This window comes from Symphalangus syndactylus, chromosome 5 (genome assembly GCF_028878055.3).
Source record: "Symphalangus syndactylus isolate Jambi chromosome 5, NHGRI_mSymSyn1-v2.1_pri, whole genome shotgun sequence".
Lineage (NCBI taxonomy): Eukaryota > Metazoa > Chordata > Mammalia > Primates > Hylobatidae > Symphalangus > Symphalangus syndactylus.
In genome coordinates, this window is record NC_072427.2 from 87,486,620 (window position 1) to 87,501,358 (window position 14,739).

General features: G+C 47.5%; 1 protein-coding gene across 5 annotated transcripts in view; it reads right to left on the reverse strand.

Moving 5' to 3' along the window:
• The window catches only part of PKNOX1 (PBX/knotted 1 homeobox 1), a 67,636-nt gene that overhangs the window by 30,446 nt on the left and 22,451 nt on the right, over window positions 1–14,739 (reverse strand). For 3 of the 5 annotated variants that reach the window (XM_055279822.2, XM_063640553.1, XM_055279826.2), the window contains exon 2: window positions 1,764–1,870. In XM_055279822.2, coding sequence (XP_055135797.1) covers window positions 1,764–1,814 — 51 coding nt within the window. In that variant the 5' untranslated portion in view covers window positions 1,815–1,870. Of the gene's footprint in view, window positions 1–1,763; window positions 1,871–5,240; window positions 5,534–10,321; window positions 10,913–14,739 lie in introns of those variants that run through there. The other 2 variants (XM_055279824.2, XM_055279825.2) reach the window with 2 other exon arrangements.

Genomic DNA, 14,739 nt, shown 5'->3' on the forward strand with positions numbered 1-14,739 from the left:
GCCAGGGCAACAGAGCAAGACTCCGTCTCAAAATAAATAAATAAGTAAATAAATAAATAATAAAAAATAAGAAGCCTTAAAAGATTCATTTCAGTATTTGAAAAAAAAAAAGATTGTGAAAAGAGAGAAACCTAAATGTTCAACCTTGGAAAATTGGCAAAATAATTACGATAGGTCTATGCTGTAGATATATTTCAATGTTTATTTAAAATAATGCTGACTAAACACTTCCCAGGCCCTGAGAAACACTCGGTATGAAAAGGGCAGTGTTCCAGGTGTCATCTGCACCTGGCACAGCCGCCTGGGAGGAGGTGGCCGGTAGCAAGCACTACTGTCCCAGGCTGTGTTGGAGGTGGTCACCGTGCCTTGGTGCACAGGAGGCAGCGGTGGGGTCAGAGCAAAGACCTAGCAGGCAGGAGGGAGAAGAGTGATGGGAACAGTGAGGACCGGTGCTCCAGGGCAGGCAGAGAGGTGCCCAAGATGTGCCAGGCAGAGATGCTGGGGGCGGCCTGGGGCCCAGAGGGGCCAGGCGATTCGGGCCACAGGGCAGCTTGGGCTTGGCATGAAATCCACAGGAATCCACAGGGAGCCACTGGACAGCCCAGGCGGGACGCTATTAGATTTGCATTTTAGAAAAAAAAAAGTCAGTTGGAAATACCAAAGGACTAAGGACTTCTAGGCTAAGGAAGCAGTCTGACTACATCACAGAATTTCCCTCCTTTCACTGCTATACAAAGCAAAAAAAAAAAAAAACAAAAAAACGCTACCACCACCACCACCAACAACAAAAATCTCTGCCACAGGAACTGAACAAGGACTGGCTGGTAAAACTAAGCACCAGAGAAAGGGGGACCCAGTGCCTCAGCTCCTAACCCCTCCTCAGACCTCACTAGCATGGCTCCAGTGAGTTATCCAGAGCCTGATCCTTGCCACTGAAGTCCTCGAGGTGGGGAGGAGAGCCGGGGGGGGCGGGCACTTCACTGCCCCTGCCTGCTGGGCAGGAAAATAAAGGGCAGGGCCAAATCCCTTCACTGGCTCCAGAGTCAGTGGGATGATGAGCCAAATGCCAGTGGGTTCAGAACACAGTGTTTTAACAAGATCGCAGGCCAAGAAAGACGGCAAGGGCCTCAGTCAAGCCTCGATCCACCGGCTTCTCAATTCATTCAGGTCACAGAACACAAAACACTCAGATCCTCAAAAGCACAAAACACCATAGCTTCCAGGAGAACAAAGTCTCATCTATGGTGGGAGGGCAATGGAGAGCTGCCCGTGTATGGCACAACCATCCAAGCATGAGCAAGGTACAAAGATGGAGCACTGGGGCCCTGCAAATTCATTACTGGGACAGCCCCTCTCATGCCTGCAGCTGGGGAGACGAAGCTACAAGATTCCCACTCAAAAGCTGATCCAGTTAGACACTCAGGAAAGTCACCAGTCAACATGGGAATCTGTCATCATGAAAATCAATCGGGTTTTCTTTCAAAGTAACAGTGCTAATTAACACTGACATTAAAAAGGTAAATTCCCAAGAAACTGTCATATGACTTAGGGAAGTCAAGATTCCTGGCAATCTTGTTATCAGTTAAGGAGATAGTATTATTCTATGGCTTATTTTTCTGAACACGAATGTACAATAAATGCATAACACACTAACATTGACCATGCAACCTCATGGCAATTGAATTGCAAGTATACAAAGGAATGTCCATGCTTGAGTGCCAGGCTGATTTGTAATTAGAATGCAGAATCAAGTTCAAGCTCACCTGTTGCCCATCTTGATAGCTGTCTATACTTAATGTCTGTGTAGCCATCATGGTTCATCAGAGTTTTATAAGACATCAAATCATCTTGAGTGAAAAGCAAATGGTGTCTGGAGAACAAAACCAGAAAAGCATCAGTTAATAGTCGTAGAGCATTTTTGTCTCCCTCATTCCACAACATCCAATTTTTTTTTTTTTTTTTTTTTTTTTGAGACCGAGTTTCACACTTGTTGCCCAGGCTGGAGTGCAATGGCGCGATCTTGGCTCACCTCAACCTCCGCCTCCCAGGTTCAAGTGATTCTCCTGCCTCAGCCTCCCTAGTAGCTGGGATTACAGTCATGTGCCACCATGCCCAGATAATTTTGTATTTTTAGTAGAGACGGGGTTTCTCCATGTTGGTCAGGCTGGTCTCGAACTCCCAACCTCAGGAGATCCACTCGCCTCGGCTTCCCAAAGTGCTGGGATTACAGGCATGAGCCACCGCGCCCGGCCCATAACATTCAATTTTTTAAAATACACATTTTTACATGTAGAGAACAAAAAAATTATCCTTAACAGTATGTTATGACCCAAATCCTATTAGCAACCCTTCACTTACATAGCAATCACTTATTTTCCTGTGCTAGGCCCTGACTTGCTATTATATTTTCAGCCCCTGTCATTCACTGCCCAGCTAATATCAAGTCAATGCCTGCCCATGCCAGGCAGCATGCTGGGCCTGGGGTGCGGCAGTGAGCAGGACAGGCAAGGCCTCTGCCTTCCTGACACAAACCAGGCAAGGGGGAGAAACAATACACAGGGTAGGCACAGGGTGAAGTGAGAGGGGGCCTGGGCTGCTTTCCCGGGCCGTGTGGTCGGAGCAGGCCTCGCTGGGAAGATGCTGTTAGGCCGAGACTGGATAGACACGCTGAGATCAGGGAGTTTGGTGTTTCAAAGAGAGGGAACGGCTAACACAGAGGCCTGAGACAGGGGCGGAAAAGAGGCACTCAGGGAGACTGAGATGGGCATGCTCATAAACACACGCACATTAGACAGGTAAGTGGTGGCGCACTTGCTTCATGACAACAGAAAACCGCAAAATGCCACTTCTGTGCTGGAAGGATGGAGCAGGAACGCGACCAGCACCTGCAGTGTGGGTGTGGAAAAGCACTGCGGAGTGGGGGAGAGCAGCCAGGCTGGACCGCGGCCCGCACGGCCTCGCCACTGCTGGTGCAGGTCACAGACATTTAGAGTCTAGGCTGCCCTGAGAAGGTCATGTGGAGGTCAAGGGCAGTTGTGCCACTTGTTCTGCACTAGCAAGAACAGCATAGTTCCCCAAGGAAAGCAGCACTTTAGGAGACAGTGTTAAATAGAAAGAAATCCTGTCCAAGCCTTGCAGGATGCGGAAGGACTACCATCCTGTCCTGAGCGAGACAGTTCAAAGGAACAAGGAGCCGGGCAGTGGCTCACGCCTGTAATCCCAGCACTTTCGGAGGCCGAGGTGGATGGATCACAAGGTCAGGAGTGTGAGACCAGCCTGGCCAAGGTAGTGAAACCCTGTCTCTACTAAAAATATGAAAATTAGCTGGGCATGGTGGCATGGGCCTATAGTCCCAGCTACTTGGGAGGCTGAGGCAGTAGAATCCTTGAACCCAGGAGGCAGAGGTTGCAGTGAGCCAAGATCGTGCCACTGCACTCCAGCCTGGGTGACAGAGCAAGACTCCATCTCCAAAAACAAACAAATGAAAGAAAAAGGAAAAAGGAGTCCGGTGCGAACAGCAGCAGCCGTGGCAGCAGCCAGGTCACCTCCTGAGCACATTGAACCATCTTAGTGCAATCTGCCCTCACAACATCCAGGGGAGGCACTGCTGTGATGTCACTTACACCTGAGAAGTCTGAGCAATGTGGCCTCAGCCACCAAGATGGCCAGAGGCTGAGCTGGGACTCACCCTCAACAGCATCATTCTGGAGCCATTAAGGGGGTACAGTCAAGGGCACAGGAGGCACACAGTCAATGGGGTAAAAGTGAGGAGGCAAAGTGATGGATACAAGGGAGGGGGCACAGTCAATGAGTACAAGAGAAGAGGTGCAGTCAATGGGTACAAGAATGGGGCCACAGTCAATGGGAGCAGCTTCTGTGGCCTGGGAGGGGAGGGTATGTTGGGACATTTTAAGTTTGAGATGCTTGTCAGACACCTACATTAAAACTCTGAGCAAGGGAGTCTGGCCTAGAAACACAGATTTGGCCACCATCAAAGTATAGTTAGTACATGTAGAGGGTAACTGTGTCCTCCAAAAAGATATGTCTAACTGGACACGGTGGTTCACGCCTGTAATCCCAGCACTTTGAGAGCTGATGTGGAAGGATCACTTGAGTTCAGGAGTTCAAGACCAGCCCGGGCAACATAGCAAGACCCTGTCCCTACAATACTAAAAATAAATCTGCAAGGGTGGGTGGCTAAACCTTTATTTTTATTTTTATTTATTTATTTATTTATTTGAGATGGAGTCTTGCTCTGTCGCCCAGGCTGGAGTGCAGTGGCGCGATCTCGGCTCACTGCAAGCTCCGTCTCCCAGGTTCATGCCATTCTCCTGCCTCAGCCTCCCGAGTAGCTGGGACTACAGGCGCCTGCCACTACGTCTGGCTAATTTTTTGTATTTTTAGTAGAGACGGGGTTTCACCGTGTTAGCCAGGATGGTCTAGATCTCCTGACCTTGTGATCCATCCGCCTCGGCCTCCCAAAGGGCTGGGATTACAGGCGTGAGCCACTGAGCCCGGCCAACTTTATTTTTAGATATTTAATGTGTTTAAAGCCTTAAGACTTTATGAGACCATCCAGGAAGAGAGAGAACAGTCTGTGCTAGAAGACAGTCTGGAGCTCAGGGAGACAGAAGGACATAGCACAGGAAGAACTGCCATGGGACAACAAAAGAACCAGGTGGTGCCCCCAAAGCCACGTGGAGAAGGAGGACCAAGGATGTGGGAGCGCCAGCCACAGCAAGGACAGCTGAGTGCCAAGGAAGAGGAGGCTGAGTGCCAAGGAAGAGTGGGGCTGAGGTTGCTGCCGATGAGCGGGAGAGCCTACAAGGAGAAGGCTGTGACTGAGCAATCTCACAGCCCAGGGCAATCCTATCAACACAGGTACACCCTTGCAACATGGCATGGGAGCCACTGGTAACAGAAAAGGTTGGAAACCACTTTCGACAGAAGCCTGGCATAACGGAGAACAGCCACCATGAAATGGAATATGTGCAATTAAAATATGAGGAAAATACTTCACGAACTCTTCCCCAAGACAACTGTTCTACAGAGACCCTACACATCTGCAAACTTGTCACTGAACCTCTCCTAACAGGTCTCTGCCTTGACCATAACCTGGCTCTCCTCCAAATCTCCACTTTCTCCCCAGTTTCACTTCCATCTGCTCCCCTGCACCCCAATGCAGTGGCTCCAATTCAGCGCCATCACCTCACACCTTGATGGTGGTAGTAGGCTCCTACCTGGTTGTATGAGCCTCTAGTCTTGCCCTCTTCCAGTCCATTCTCCAAGCTTTCTTTTTTTCTCCCTTTTTTAGAGACAGGTTCTTGTTCTGTCACCTAGGCTGGACTGCAGTGGTGCAATCATAGCTCACCACAGCCCCGACTTCCTGAACTCAAGAGATGTTCCCTTGGCCGGGCGCGGTGGCTCACACCTGTAATCCCAGCACTTTGGGAGGTCGAGGTGGGCAGATCACGAGGTCAGGGGATCGAGAACATCCTGGGCTAACACGGTGAAACCCCATCTCTACTAAAAATACAAAAAATTAGCAGGGTGTTGTGGCGGGCGCCTGTAGTTCCAGCTACTTGGGAGGCTGAGGCAGGAGAATGGAGTGAACCCAGGAGGCGGAGCTTGCAGTGAGCTGAGATTGTGCCACTGCACTCCAGCCTGGGTGACAGAGCAAGACTCCATCTCAAAAAAAAAAAAAAAAAAAAAAAAAAGAGGCCAGGCGCGGTGGCTCATGCTTGTAATTCCAGCACTTTGGGAGGCCGAGGCGGGTGGATCACAAGGTCAGGAGATCGAGACCACGGTGAAACCCCGTCTCTACTAAAAATACAAAAAATTAGCCGGGCGTGGTGGCAGACGCCTGTAGTCCCAGCTACTCAGAGAGGCTGAGGCAGGAGAATGGCATGAACCCGGGAGGCGGAGCTTGCAGTGAGCCGAGACTGCACCACTGCACTTCAGCCTGGGTGACAGAGCGAGACTCCATCTCAAAAAAAAAAAAAAAAAAAAAAAAGAGAGATGCTCCCACCACAGCCCCCCAAACAGCAGGAACTACAGGCCCACACCACCATGCTGGCTAACTTTTTTTTATTTTTTGTAGAGATGAAGTCTAGCTATGTTGCTCAGGCTGGTCTTGAATTCCTGGGCTCAAGCAATTCTCCTGCCTCAGCCTCCCAAAGTGCTGGATTACAGGCGTGATATGGTTTAGCTGTGTCCCCACCCAAATATCATCTTGAATTCCCACGTGTTGTAGGAGGGACCAGTGGGAGGTAATTGAATCATGGGGGCAAGTCTTTCCCATGTTGTTCTCGTGATAGTGAATAAGTCTCACATGAGATCTGATGGTTTTAAAAAGAAGAATTCCCCTGTACATGCGCTCCTCTCTTTGCCTGCTGCCATCCATGTAAAACATAATTTGCTTTTCCTTGCCTTCCGCCATGATTGTGAGGCTTCCCCAGCCATGTGGAACTGTAACTCCATTAAACCTCCTTCTTTTGAAAACTGCCCAGTCTTGGGTATGTCTTTATCAGCAGCATGAAAATGGACTAACACTGTAAATTGGTACCAGGAGTGGGCTGTTGCTGAAAAGATACCCAAAAATGTAGAAGCGACTTTGGAACTGGGTAAGAGGTGGAGGGTGGAACAATTTGGAGGGCTCAGAAGAAGACAGGAAAATGTGGGAAAGTTTGGAACTTCCTAGAGACTTGTTGAATGGCTTTGACAAAAATGCTGATAATTATATGAACAGTAAACTCCAGGCTGAGGAGGTCTCGGAGATGAGGAACTTGTTGGGAACTGGAGCAAAGGTGACTTGTTATGTTTTAGCAAAGAGACTGGCAGCATTTTGCCCCCACCCTAGAGATTTGTGGAACTCTGAACTTGAGAGACGATTTAGGGTATCTGGTGGAAGAAATTTCTAAGCAGCAAAGCATTCAAGAGGTGACTTGGGTGCTGTTGAAAGCATTCGGTTTTATAAAGTAAGCAGAGAATGAAAGTTTGGAAAATCTGCAGCCTGACAATGTGATAGAAAAGAAAATCCCAGACGGGAGCAGTGGCTCATGCCTGTAATCTCAGCAATTTGGGAGTCTGAGGAAGGAAGATCATGAGGTCAGGAGTGTGAGACCAGCCTGACCAACATGGAGAAACCCCCTCTCTACTAAAAATATGAAAATTAGCCAGGCGTGGTGGTGCACGCCTGTAATCCCGGCTACTCAGGAGGCTGAGGCAGGAGAACTGTTTGAACCCGGGAGGCAGAGGTTGCAGTGAACCAAGATGCACCACTACACTCCAGCCTGGGCGAGAGTGAGACTCCCTTCCAAAAGTAAAAAGAAAAAGAAAAGAAAATCCCATTTCCTGAGAAAAAATTCAAGCTGGCTGCAGAAATTTGCATAAGTAATGAGGAGCCTAATGTTAATCCCCAAGACAAAGGGGAAAATGTTTCCAGGGCATGTCAGAAGTCCTCATGGCAGCCCCTCCCATCACAGGCCCAGAGGCCTAGATGAAAAAACTGGTTTCATGGGCCAGGCCCAGGGTCCTTGTGCTGTGTGCAGCCTAGGGACTTGGTGCCCTGCATCCCAGCCACTCCAGGCGTGGCTGAAAGGGGCCAATGTAGAGCTTGGGCCTTGGCTTCAGAGGGTACCTCAAGCCTTGGCAGCTTCCATGTGGCATTGGGCCTGCGAGTGCACAGAAGTCAAGAATTGAGGTTTGGGAAACTCCGCCTAGATTTCAGAAAATATACAGAAATGCCTGGATGTCCAGGCAGACATTGGCTGCAAGGGGGGGGCTCTCATGGAGAACTTCTGCTAGGACAGTATGGAAGGGAAATGTGGCACTGGAGGCCTCACACAGAGTACCTACTGGGGCACTGCCTAGTGGAGCTGTGAGAAGAGAGCCACTGTCCTCCAGACCCCAGAATGGTAGATCTACTGACAGCTTGCACCATGCACCTGGAAAAGCTGCAGACACTAAATGCCAGCCTGTGAAAGCAGCTGGGAGGGAGCCTGTATCCTGCAAAGCCACAGGGGCGGAGATGCCCAGGACCAAGGGAACACACCTCTCGCATCAGCGTGACCTAGATGTGAGACATGCAGTCAAAGGAAATCATTTTGGAGCTTTAACATTTGACTGCCCTGCTGGATTTCAGACTTGCGTAGGACTGTAGCCTCTTTGTTTTGGCCAATTTCTCCTATTTGAAATGGCTGTATTTACCCAATGCCTGTACCCCCACTGTATTTAGGAAGTAACTAACCTACTTTTGATTTTACAGGCTCATATGTGGAAGGGACTTGCCTTGTCTCAGATGAGACGTCAGACTGTGGACTTTTTGAGTTAATGCTGAAATGAGTTAAGACTTTGGGGGACTGTTGGGAAGGCATGATTGGTTTTGAAATGCGATTGTGAGATTTGGGAGGGGGCAGGGGCGCAATGATATTGTTGGCTGTGTCCCCACCCAAATCTCATCTTGAATTCCCACATGTTATGGGAGGGAGCTGGTGGGAAGTAGCTGAATCATGGGGGCAAGTATTTTCTGTGCTGTTCTCATGATAGTGAATAAGTCCCACAAGATCTGATGGTTTTAAAAAGAGGAGTTCCCCTGCACACATGCTCCTCTCTTTACCTGCTGCCATCTATGTAAGACATGACTTGCTCTTCCTTGCCTTTTACCATGATTGTGAGGCTTCCCCAGCCATGTGGAACTGTAAGTCCAATTAAACCTCCTTCTTTTGTAAATTGCCTAGTCTTGGGTAGGTCTTTATCAGCAGCATGAAAATGGACAATACAAGGTGTGAGCTACCTGAGTAGACCCATTCTCTAAGCTTTCTAAAATGGAAATCTGATCATGTGACTCACATGCTTAAAATTGCCTCTGCCTAACCCTCACCCTCAGGCATCAGCATCCCCTCACTGACCCCCTTCCACACTCCAAGTTGTATAAACAAACCAATCACCACATTTAGCTTCCCCAGCATGCCAGGTTCTCTCCTGCCCCTGGGTCCTCCCCAGACACACTTCCCTCTCAGCATGGCTAGGTGGGGAACATGCATCGCCCACATCACCTTCTCCAGAAAGCCTTCCTGATGAATCTCGCCCACACTGGGGTTAAGTTTGTTCCTGCTGGGCCCTCATACAGCACCCTCTGCTCAGCCCCACAGTATTTCAGTTGTTTATTTGGACTACAAGTTCTTTAAGGGCCAGGGGCCTGTCTTGCTGCATCCCCAATTACTAGCACTGTCTCTGATGTCAATAGGCACTAAATACAAATGCTTCCTGAAGCTAATCACTGACATTATACATTTTTGGACACATAATTTGCTTGACTTCACCCCATATCTCCTTGTTCCACTTTAGGCAATTTTAATTTTTTTTTTTGTTTGGCTGATGCACAGTTGACAAAATATTTTACGATTTTAATTTTTATGATTGTTAGTCAAGTGATTGCTGGAACATAAGGCTCCCGAGGCCAGGCTCGGTGTCTGAGTCAACCTCCATCCCCACAGAGGCAGCGTCTGCTGATGCATAGCACTAGTCCTGTGGAGAGGTGTTGAAAATGAGTCAGCAGGGCTTTGTGAAACCATCTCTAAGTCCTAGTTTGCTTGGGAAAAATGAAATAAACAGCATATGGGGCCAGGTGTTATGGCTCATGCCTGTAATTCCAGCTCTTTGGGAGGCTGAGGTGGGAGGATCACCTGAGGTCAGGAATTCGAGACCAGCCTGACCAAAATGGCGAAACCCCATCTCTACTAAAAATACAAAAATTAGCTGGGCATGGTGGCACATGCCTGTAGTCCCAGCTACTTGGAAGGCTGAGGCAAGAAAATCGCTTGAACCCAGGAGGCAAAGGTTGCAGTGAGCCGAGATCGTGCCACTGCACTCCAGCCGGGATGACAGAGACTCTATATTAAAAAAAAAAAAAAAAATCAAATACAAAAACTAGCTAAATTAGCTGAGTACAGAGGCTCACACCTGTAATCTCAGTACTTTGGGAGGCCGAGGTGGGAGGATCACTTGAGCCCAGGAGTTCAAGACCAGCCTGGGCAACAGAATGAGACCCCATCTCTACAAAATTTTTTTTAAAAAATTAGCTGAGCATGGTGGCTAACTTATATGGGTTTCTATGTAGTTGTGCTAGCTTCCAAGGAGTTCCAACTAAACAAAATTTGCAGCAAACACATCTGAGAAGGTCTATAACAATACAGCCACAACACAGTCAGCCACTGTTGGGAGACAATTCTTTATGAGAATTGTCCATGGTGAGACTCCATTTTTAAGTCTCATCATCTAGGCTTTCTAAGCAAACTTGGTTAAAGGATGATGGACTTACACACACATCTGGAACACTGGTGCCAGTGCACTGCTCGGGAGAGTTCGGGACTCCCAGAGTGTTTATGGTCCAGAGGAGTGATGCTAGCGGCCTTCCCTGGCCTGCCTTCCACAAGAATCCTGTTAGGTCAGTTCAGCCAGAACCCCCTTCACCCTGATGCTTCCTCTTAGTAATTTTCCGTCCATGGCCCCCACTCCTGCTCCTAGGTCTCCCCCACTACACAATCCCATTGCAGCAGTCCCTATACCTATCATAATCATCCTGAACAACCTGCCCTTTGTCTTGTTTTTCTGAGACAAGGTCTTGCTCTGTCACCTAGGCTGGAGTACAGTGGTGCAATCATGGTGCACTGACTGCAGCCTCGAACCCCTGGACTCAAGTGATCCTCCTGCCTCAGCCTCCCACGGAACTAGGACTACAGGCTCTCACCACCACACTTGGCTAATTTTTAAAATTTTCTGTAGACATGAGGTTTCACTGTGTTGCCCAGGCTGGTCTCAAACTCCTGGCCTCAAGGTATCGTCCTGCCTTGCCTCCCAAAGCACTAAGTGCCTTGCCATCTTTAATAAGGGTCAGAATAAGTTTTTCTTTAAAAATATAAATACATAGCCGGGCGCGGTGGCTCACGCTTGTAATCCCAGCACTTTGGGAGGCCGAGGCGGGCGGATCACGAGGTCAGGAGATCGAGACCACGGTGAAACCCCGTCTCTACTAAAAATACAAAAAATTAGCCGGGCGTGGTGGCGGGCGCCTGTAGTCCCAGCTACTCGGAGAGGCTGAGTCAGGAGAATGGCGTGAACCCAGGAGGTGGAGCTTGCAGTGAGCAGAGATCACGCCACTGCACTCCAGCCTGGGTGACAGAGCGAGACTCCGTCTCAAAAAAAAAAAAAAAAAAAAAAAAAAAAATATAAATACATAAATGAATAGATGGGGAGAAGAAAAAGCTCTAAAATACAAGAGTTCTCTAATGTGTAGAGGATGACGACAGCTTTCAAACATCACCATTTGGCAACCACCACAGTAAGCCATTTCAGACAGGAATCATCAATGGATGCTAACACTAGTTTGTGAAAGTATGAGAAACAGGAAATGTACATAATCTCAAAGTACCTGCCACAAGATACATTTCATTTTTTATTTTTTTGAGATGGGTTCTTTTTTTTTTTGAGACGGAGTCTCGCTCTGTCACCCAGGCTGGAGTGCAGTGGCGCGATCTCGGCTCACTGCAAGCTCCGCCTCCCGGGTTCACGCCATTCTCCTGCCTCAGCCTCTCCGAGTAGCTGGGACTACAAGCGCCCGCCACCACGCCCGGCTAATTTTTTTTGTATTTTTAGTAGAGACGGGGTTTCACCGTGGTCTCGATCTCCTGACCTCGTGATCCGCCCGCCTCGGCCTCCCAAAGTGCTGGGATTACAAGCGTGAGCCACCGCGCCCGGCCGAGATGGGTTCTTGCTCTATTCCCAGGCTGGAATGCAGTGGCAAGACTCTGGCTCACTGCAGCCTCAACCTCCCAGGTTAAAGCAATCTTCACACTTCAGTCTCTTGAGTAGCTAGAACTACGGGCACACGCCACCATACTTGGCTAATTTTTGCATTTTTTTTTGTAGACAGGGGTCTCATTCTGTTGCTCAGGCTAGTCTTGAACTCTTGGGCTCAAGCCGTCCTCCTACCTCCACTTCCCAAATTGCTGGGATTACAGGCATGTGCCACAGCACCAGGCTCAAGACACTTATTAATTACAAAGGCAAAACAATGATGCAAAGAAAGGGATACACTGTACTGGCTTCTGTGCAGTCCTTCCTAAAATGCAAGCTGTGAGTCCAATCCTCAGGACACACCCAGGAACCCAAACTGAGAGGCACTCTATAAAGAAACTGGCAAAAATAAAAGTAAACGGCCAGGTGTGGTGATTCACACCTGTAATCCCAGCACTTTGGGAGGCTGAGGCAGGTGGATTACCTGAGGTCAGGAGTTCGAGACCAGCCTGGCCAACATGGTAAAACCTCGTCTCTACTAAAAATACAAAAATCAGCCGGGTATGGTGGCAGGCACTTGTAATCCCAGCTACTGGGGAGGCTGAGGTAGAAGAATCGCTTGAACCCGGGAGGCGGAGGCTGCAGTGAGTCAAGATCGCGCCACTGCACTCCAGCCTGGGCAACAGAGCAAGACTCCGTCTCAAAAAAAAAGAAAAGAGAAAGAAAAGAAACAACAACCAAATGTGGTATGTGATCTTGGTTTCAAAAACAAACACTGTAAAAGACAACTTAAGGAAATTTGAGGAGATGTGAATATAGAGTATTATATTCTATTAGAGACTGAGTGTTATTTTGATGGTGTGATAAAGCTGTAAGCTCACAGCATAAATATCATCATTTTGAGAAGTACGTGCTACAATATTTAGTTGTATGACCATGATATTCAAAACTTACTTTCAAATGGGTCAACAAAAATATAAACATAAATAACAACTGTTGAATCTAGGTGGCAGATAATCAAGATTCTACTCTCAGACTGTCTTTCAAAATGTTCATAATATGAGGGAAAAGTCAGAATTTCAAAATGTATAGATTGGTAGTCCTTCTCTCTAACAAAACTGGTTAAAACAGTCAGGTACGGTGGCACATGCCTGTAATCCTAGCATTTTGGGAAGCCAATGTGGGTGGATCACTTGAGGCCAGGAGTTCAAGACCAGTCTGGCCAACATGGTGAAACCCCGTATCTACTAAAAATACAAAAAAAAAGTAGCTGGGTGTGGTGGCAGGCACCTGTAATCCCAGCTACTCAGGAGGCTGAGGCAGGAGGGTAGCTTGAACCCAGGAGGCGGGGGCTGCAGTGGGCTGAGATCACACCACTACACTCCAGCCTGGGCAACAGAGCAAGACTCTGTCTCAAAAAAATAAATAAAATAAAAAATAAAAACTTCTTTATCTGATATATATTGGTATAATCACTCTAAAGAAAAACCTTCACATTTGCCTCAAAAGCTTTGAAAATGTGTTTTCCCTACAACAGATCAGGGAAATTCTATGCAAGGAATTAAAAGAGAAAAAGGCAACTCTTTAGGACTAACATATATTGTTGAGTAAAAATAGGTGGCCGGCCCTCCTACCAGACCCCAAAGAGGCCAGAGAGGAGCTGCCATAGATGGCTCTGCCCGCTCAGGAAGGCGCTGTTCATGTAGAAGAGCCATTTATAAATTCATTACTATAATTTGTGGAGCTCCTTGCTAAATTCCACTCTCCAGCAAAAGGATAAACCACATTTTGGTAGTAAAACCAACTGGTTCCTGCAATCAGGCAAATGGTTTCCAGTAGAATTTACAAGGTTCATCCCAGCACAACTTCTGAGGCTTCGGGTGACAATCTTGTGCTGAGGGCAGGACCTCTGTCAACCAACTCAGATACAGGCAGGCCCAAGACAGCATCTGACTAAGTGAAATCTATGGCTAATGGGGAAAGAACTAAAAGCATCTAACTGAAGGATGAGGGCTCAGCAGGTTCATCTTCATCAAAAACTGCTTTTCTTGGCATTACATAAAAACCAAAGGCTGACCTGAGATTTAGAGACAATCGATTGATCTCTATTTCTTTCCCCGCTTCCACACAAAAAAATAAGTTTCTCTGATCTTCAAACTCAGTGTCTTAACTACTTAACATAACATGGGGTTCTAAATTCCCAAAGAATTACCAATCCAATGTACTATAATACCACAGTGTTTAAGCATGAGACACAGTGATTTTACTTCTAGTTTGTTGACTTAGTTCTAGTTTCACCCAATAAAAGAAGACACATCATTTATTAAAGTTCCTTGTCACCTTAAGAGCTCTGTCCAGACTAAAGTGAGGAAGACACAACTGTCCAACCTTCACTTACAGAAATAGAACTTGCTAGTAATTGAAGAAATTAAAAAATTAAAATAATATATCCTTTTCCATGTCGCAATTATTAAATTTAAAACAAAAGTAATGCTCTCTGCTAGCAAAGATGAAGTCAAATGTGGAACTCTGCAGGAGTCAGTGCTATGGGTCACATGGTGGTGTAACAGGTTTGGAGAGCAGTCTGACCATATGTACCTCAGCCATAAAAAAAAAAACTTATGCTCGTCTCAAAACCACCCTAAGAATATAAGCTTTAGTGTTGTGACTTTAAAGGCCGACAAAAACATGAAAAATGGACAGAACTTAACAGGCTGGCGTCTTAATACTTTTAAGCATTCTGGAGGAATAGGGAAAGTTTTTCAGAAAGGAAGCCGATATTGACAGACTGGTGAATCCCACCAGGTGGTGGTGTTTTCCTTTGCCCAGATCAGAGGAATGAGTGGGAAGGGGAAGCCAGCGGCCATGCAGTCCAGGGAGACTAAGAAAGGAGGTATGGTAGAGGGGCTGGGGGAGGCCCCGGAAGGGAAGCCCTACTCATCG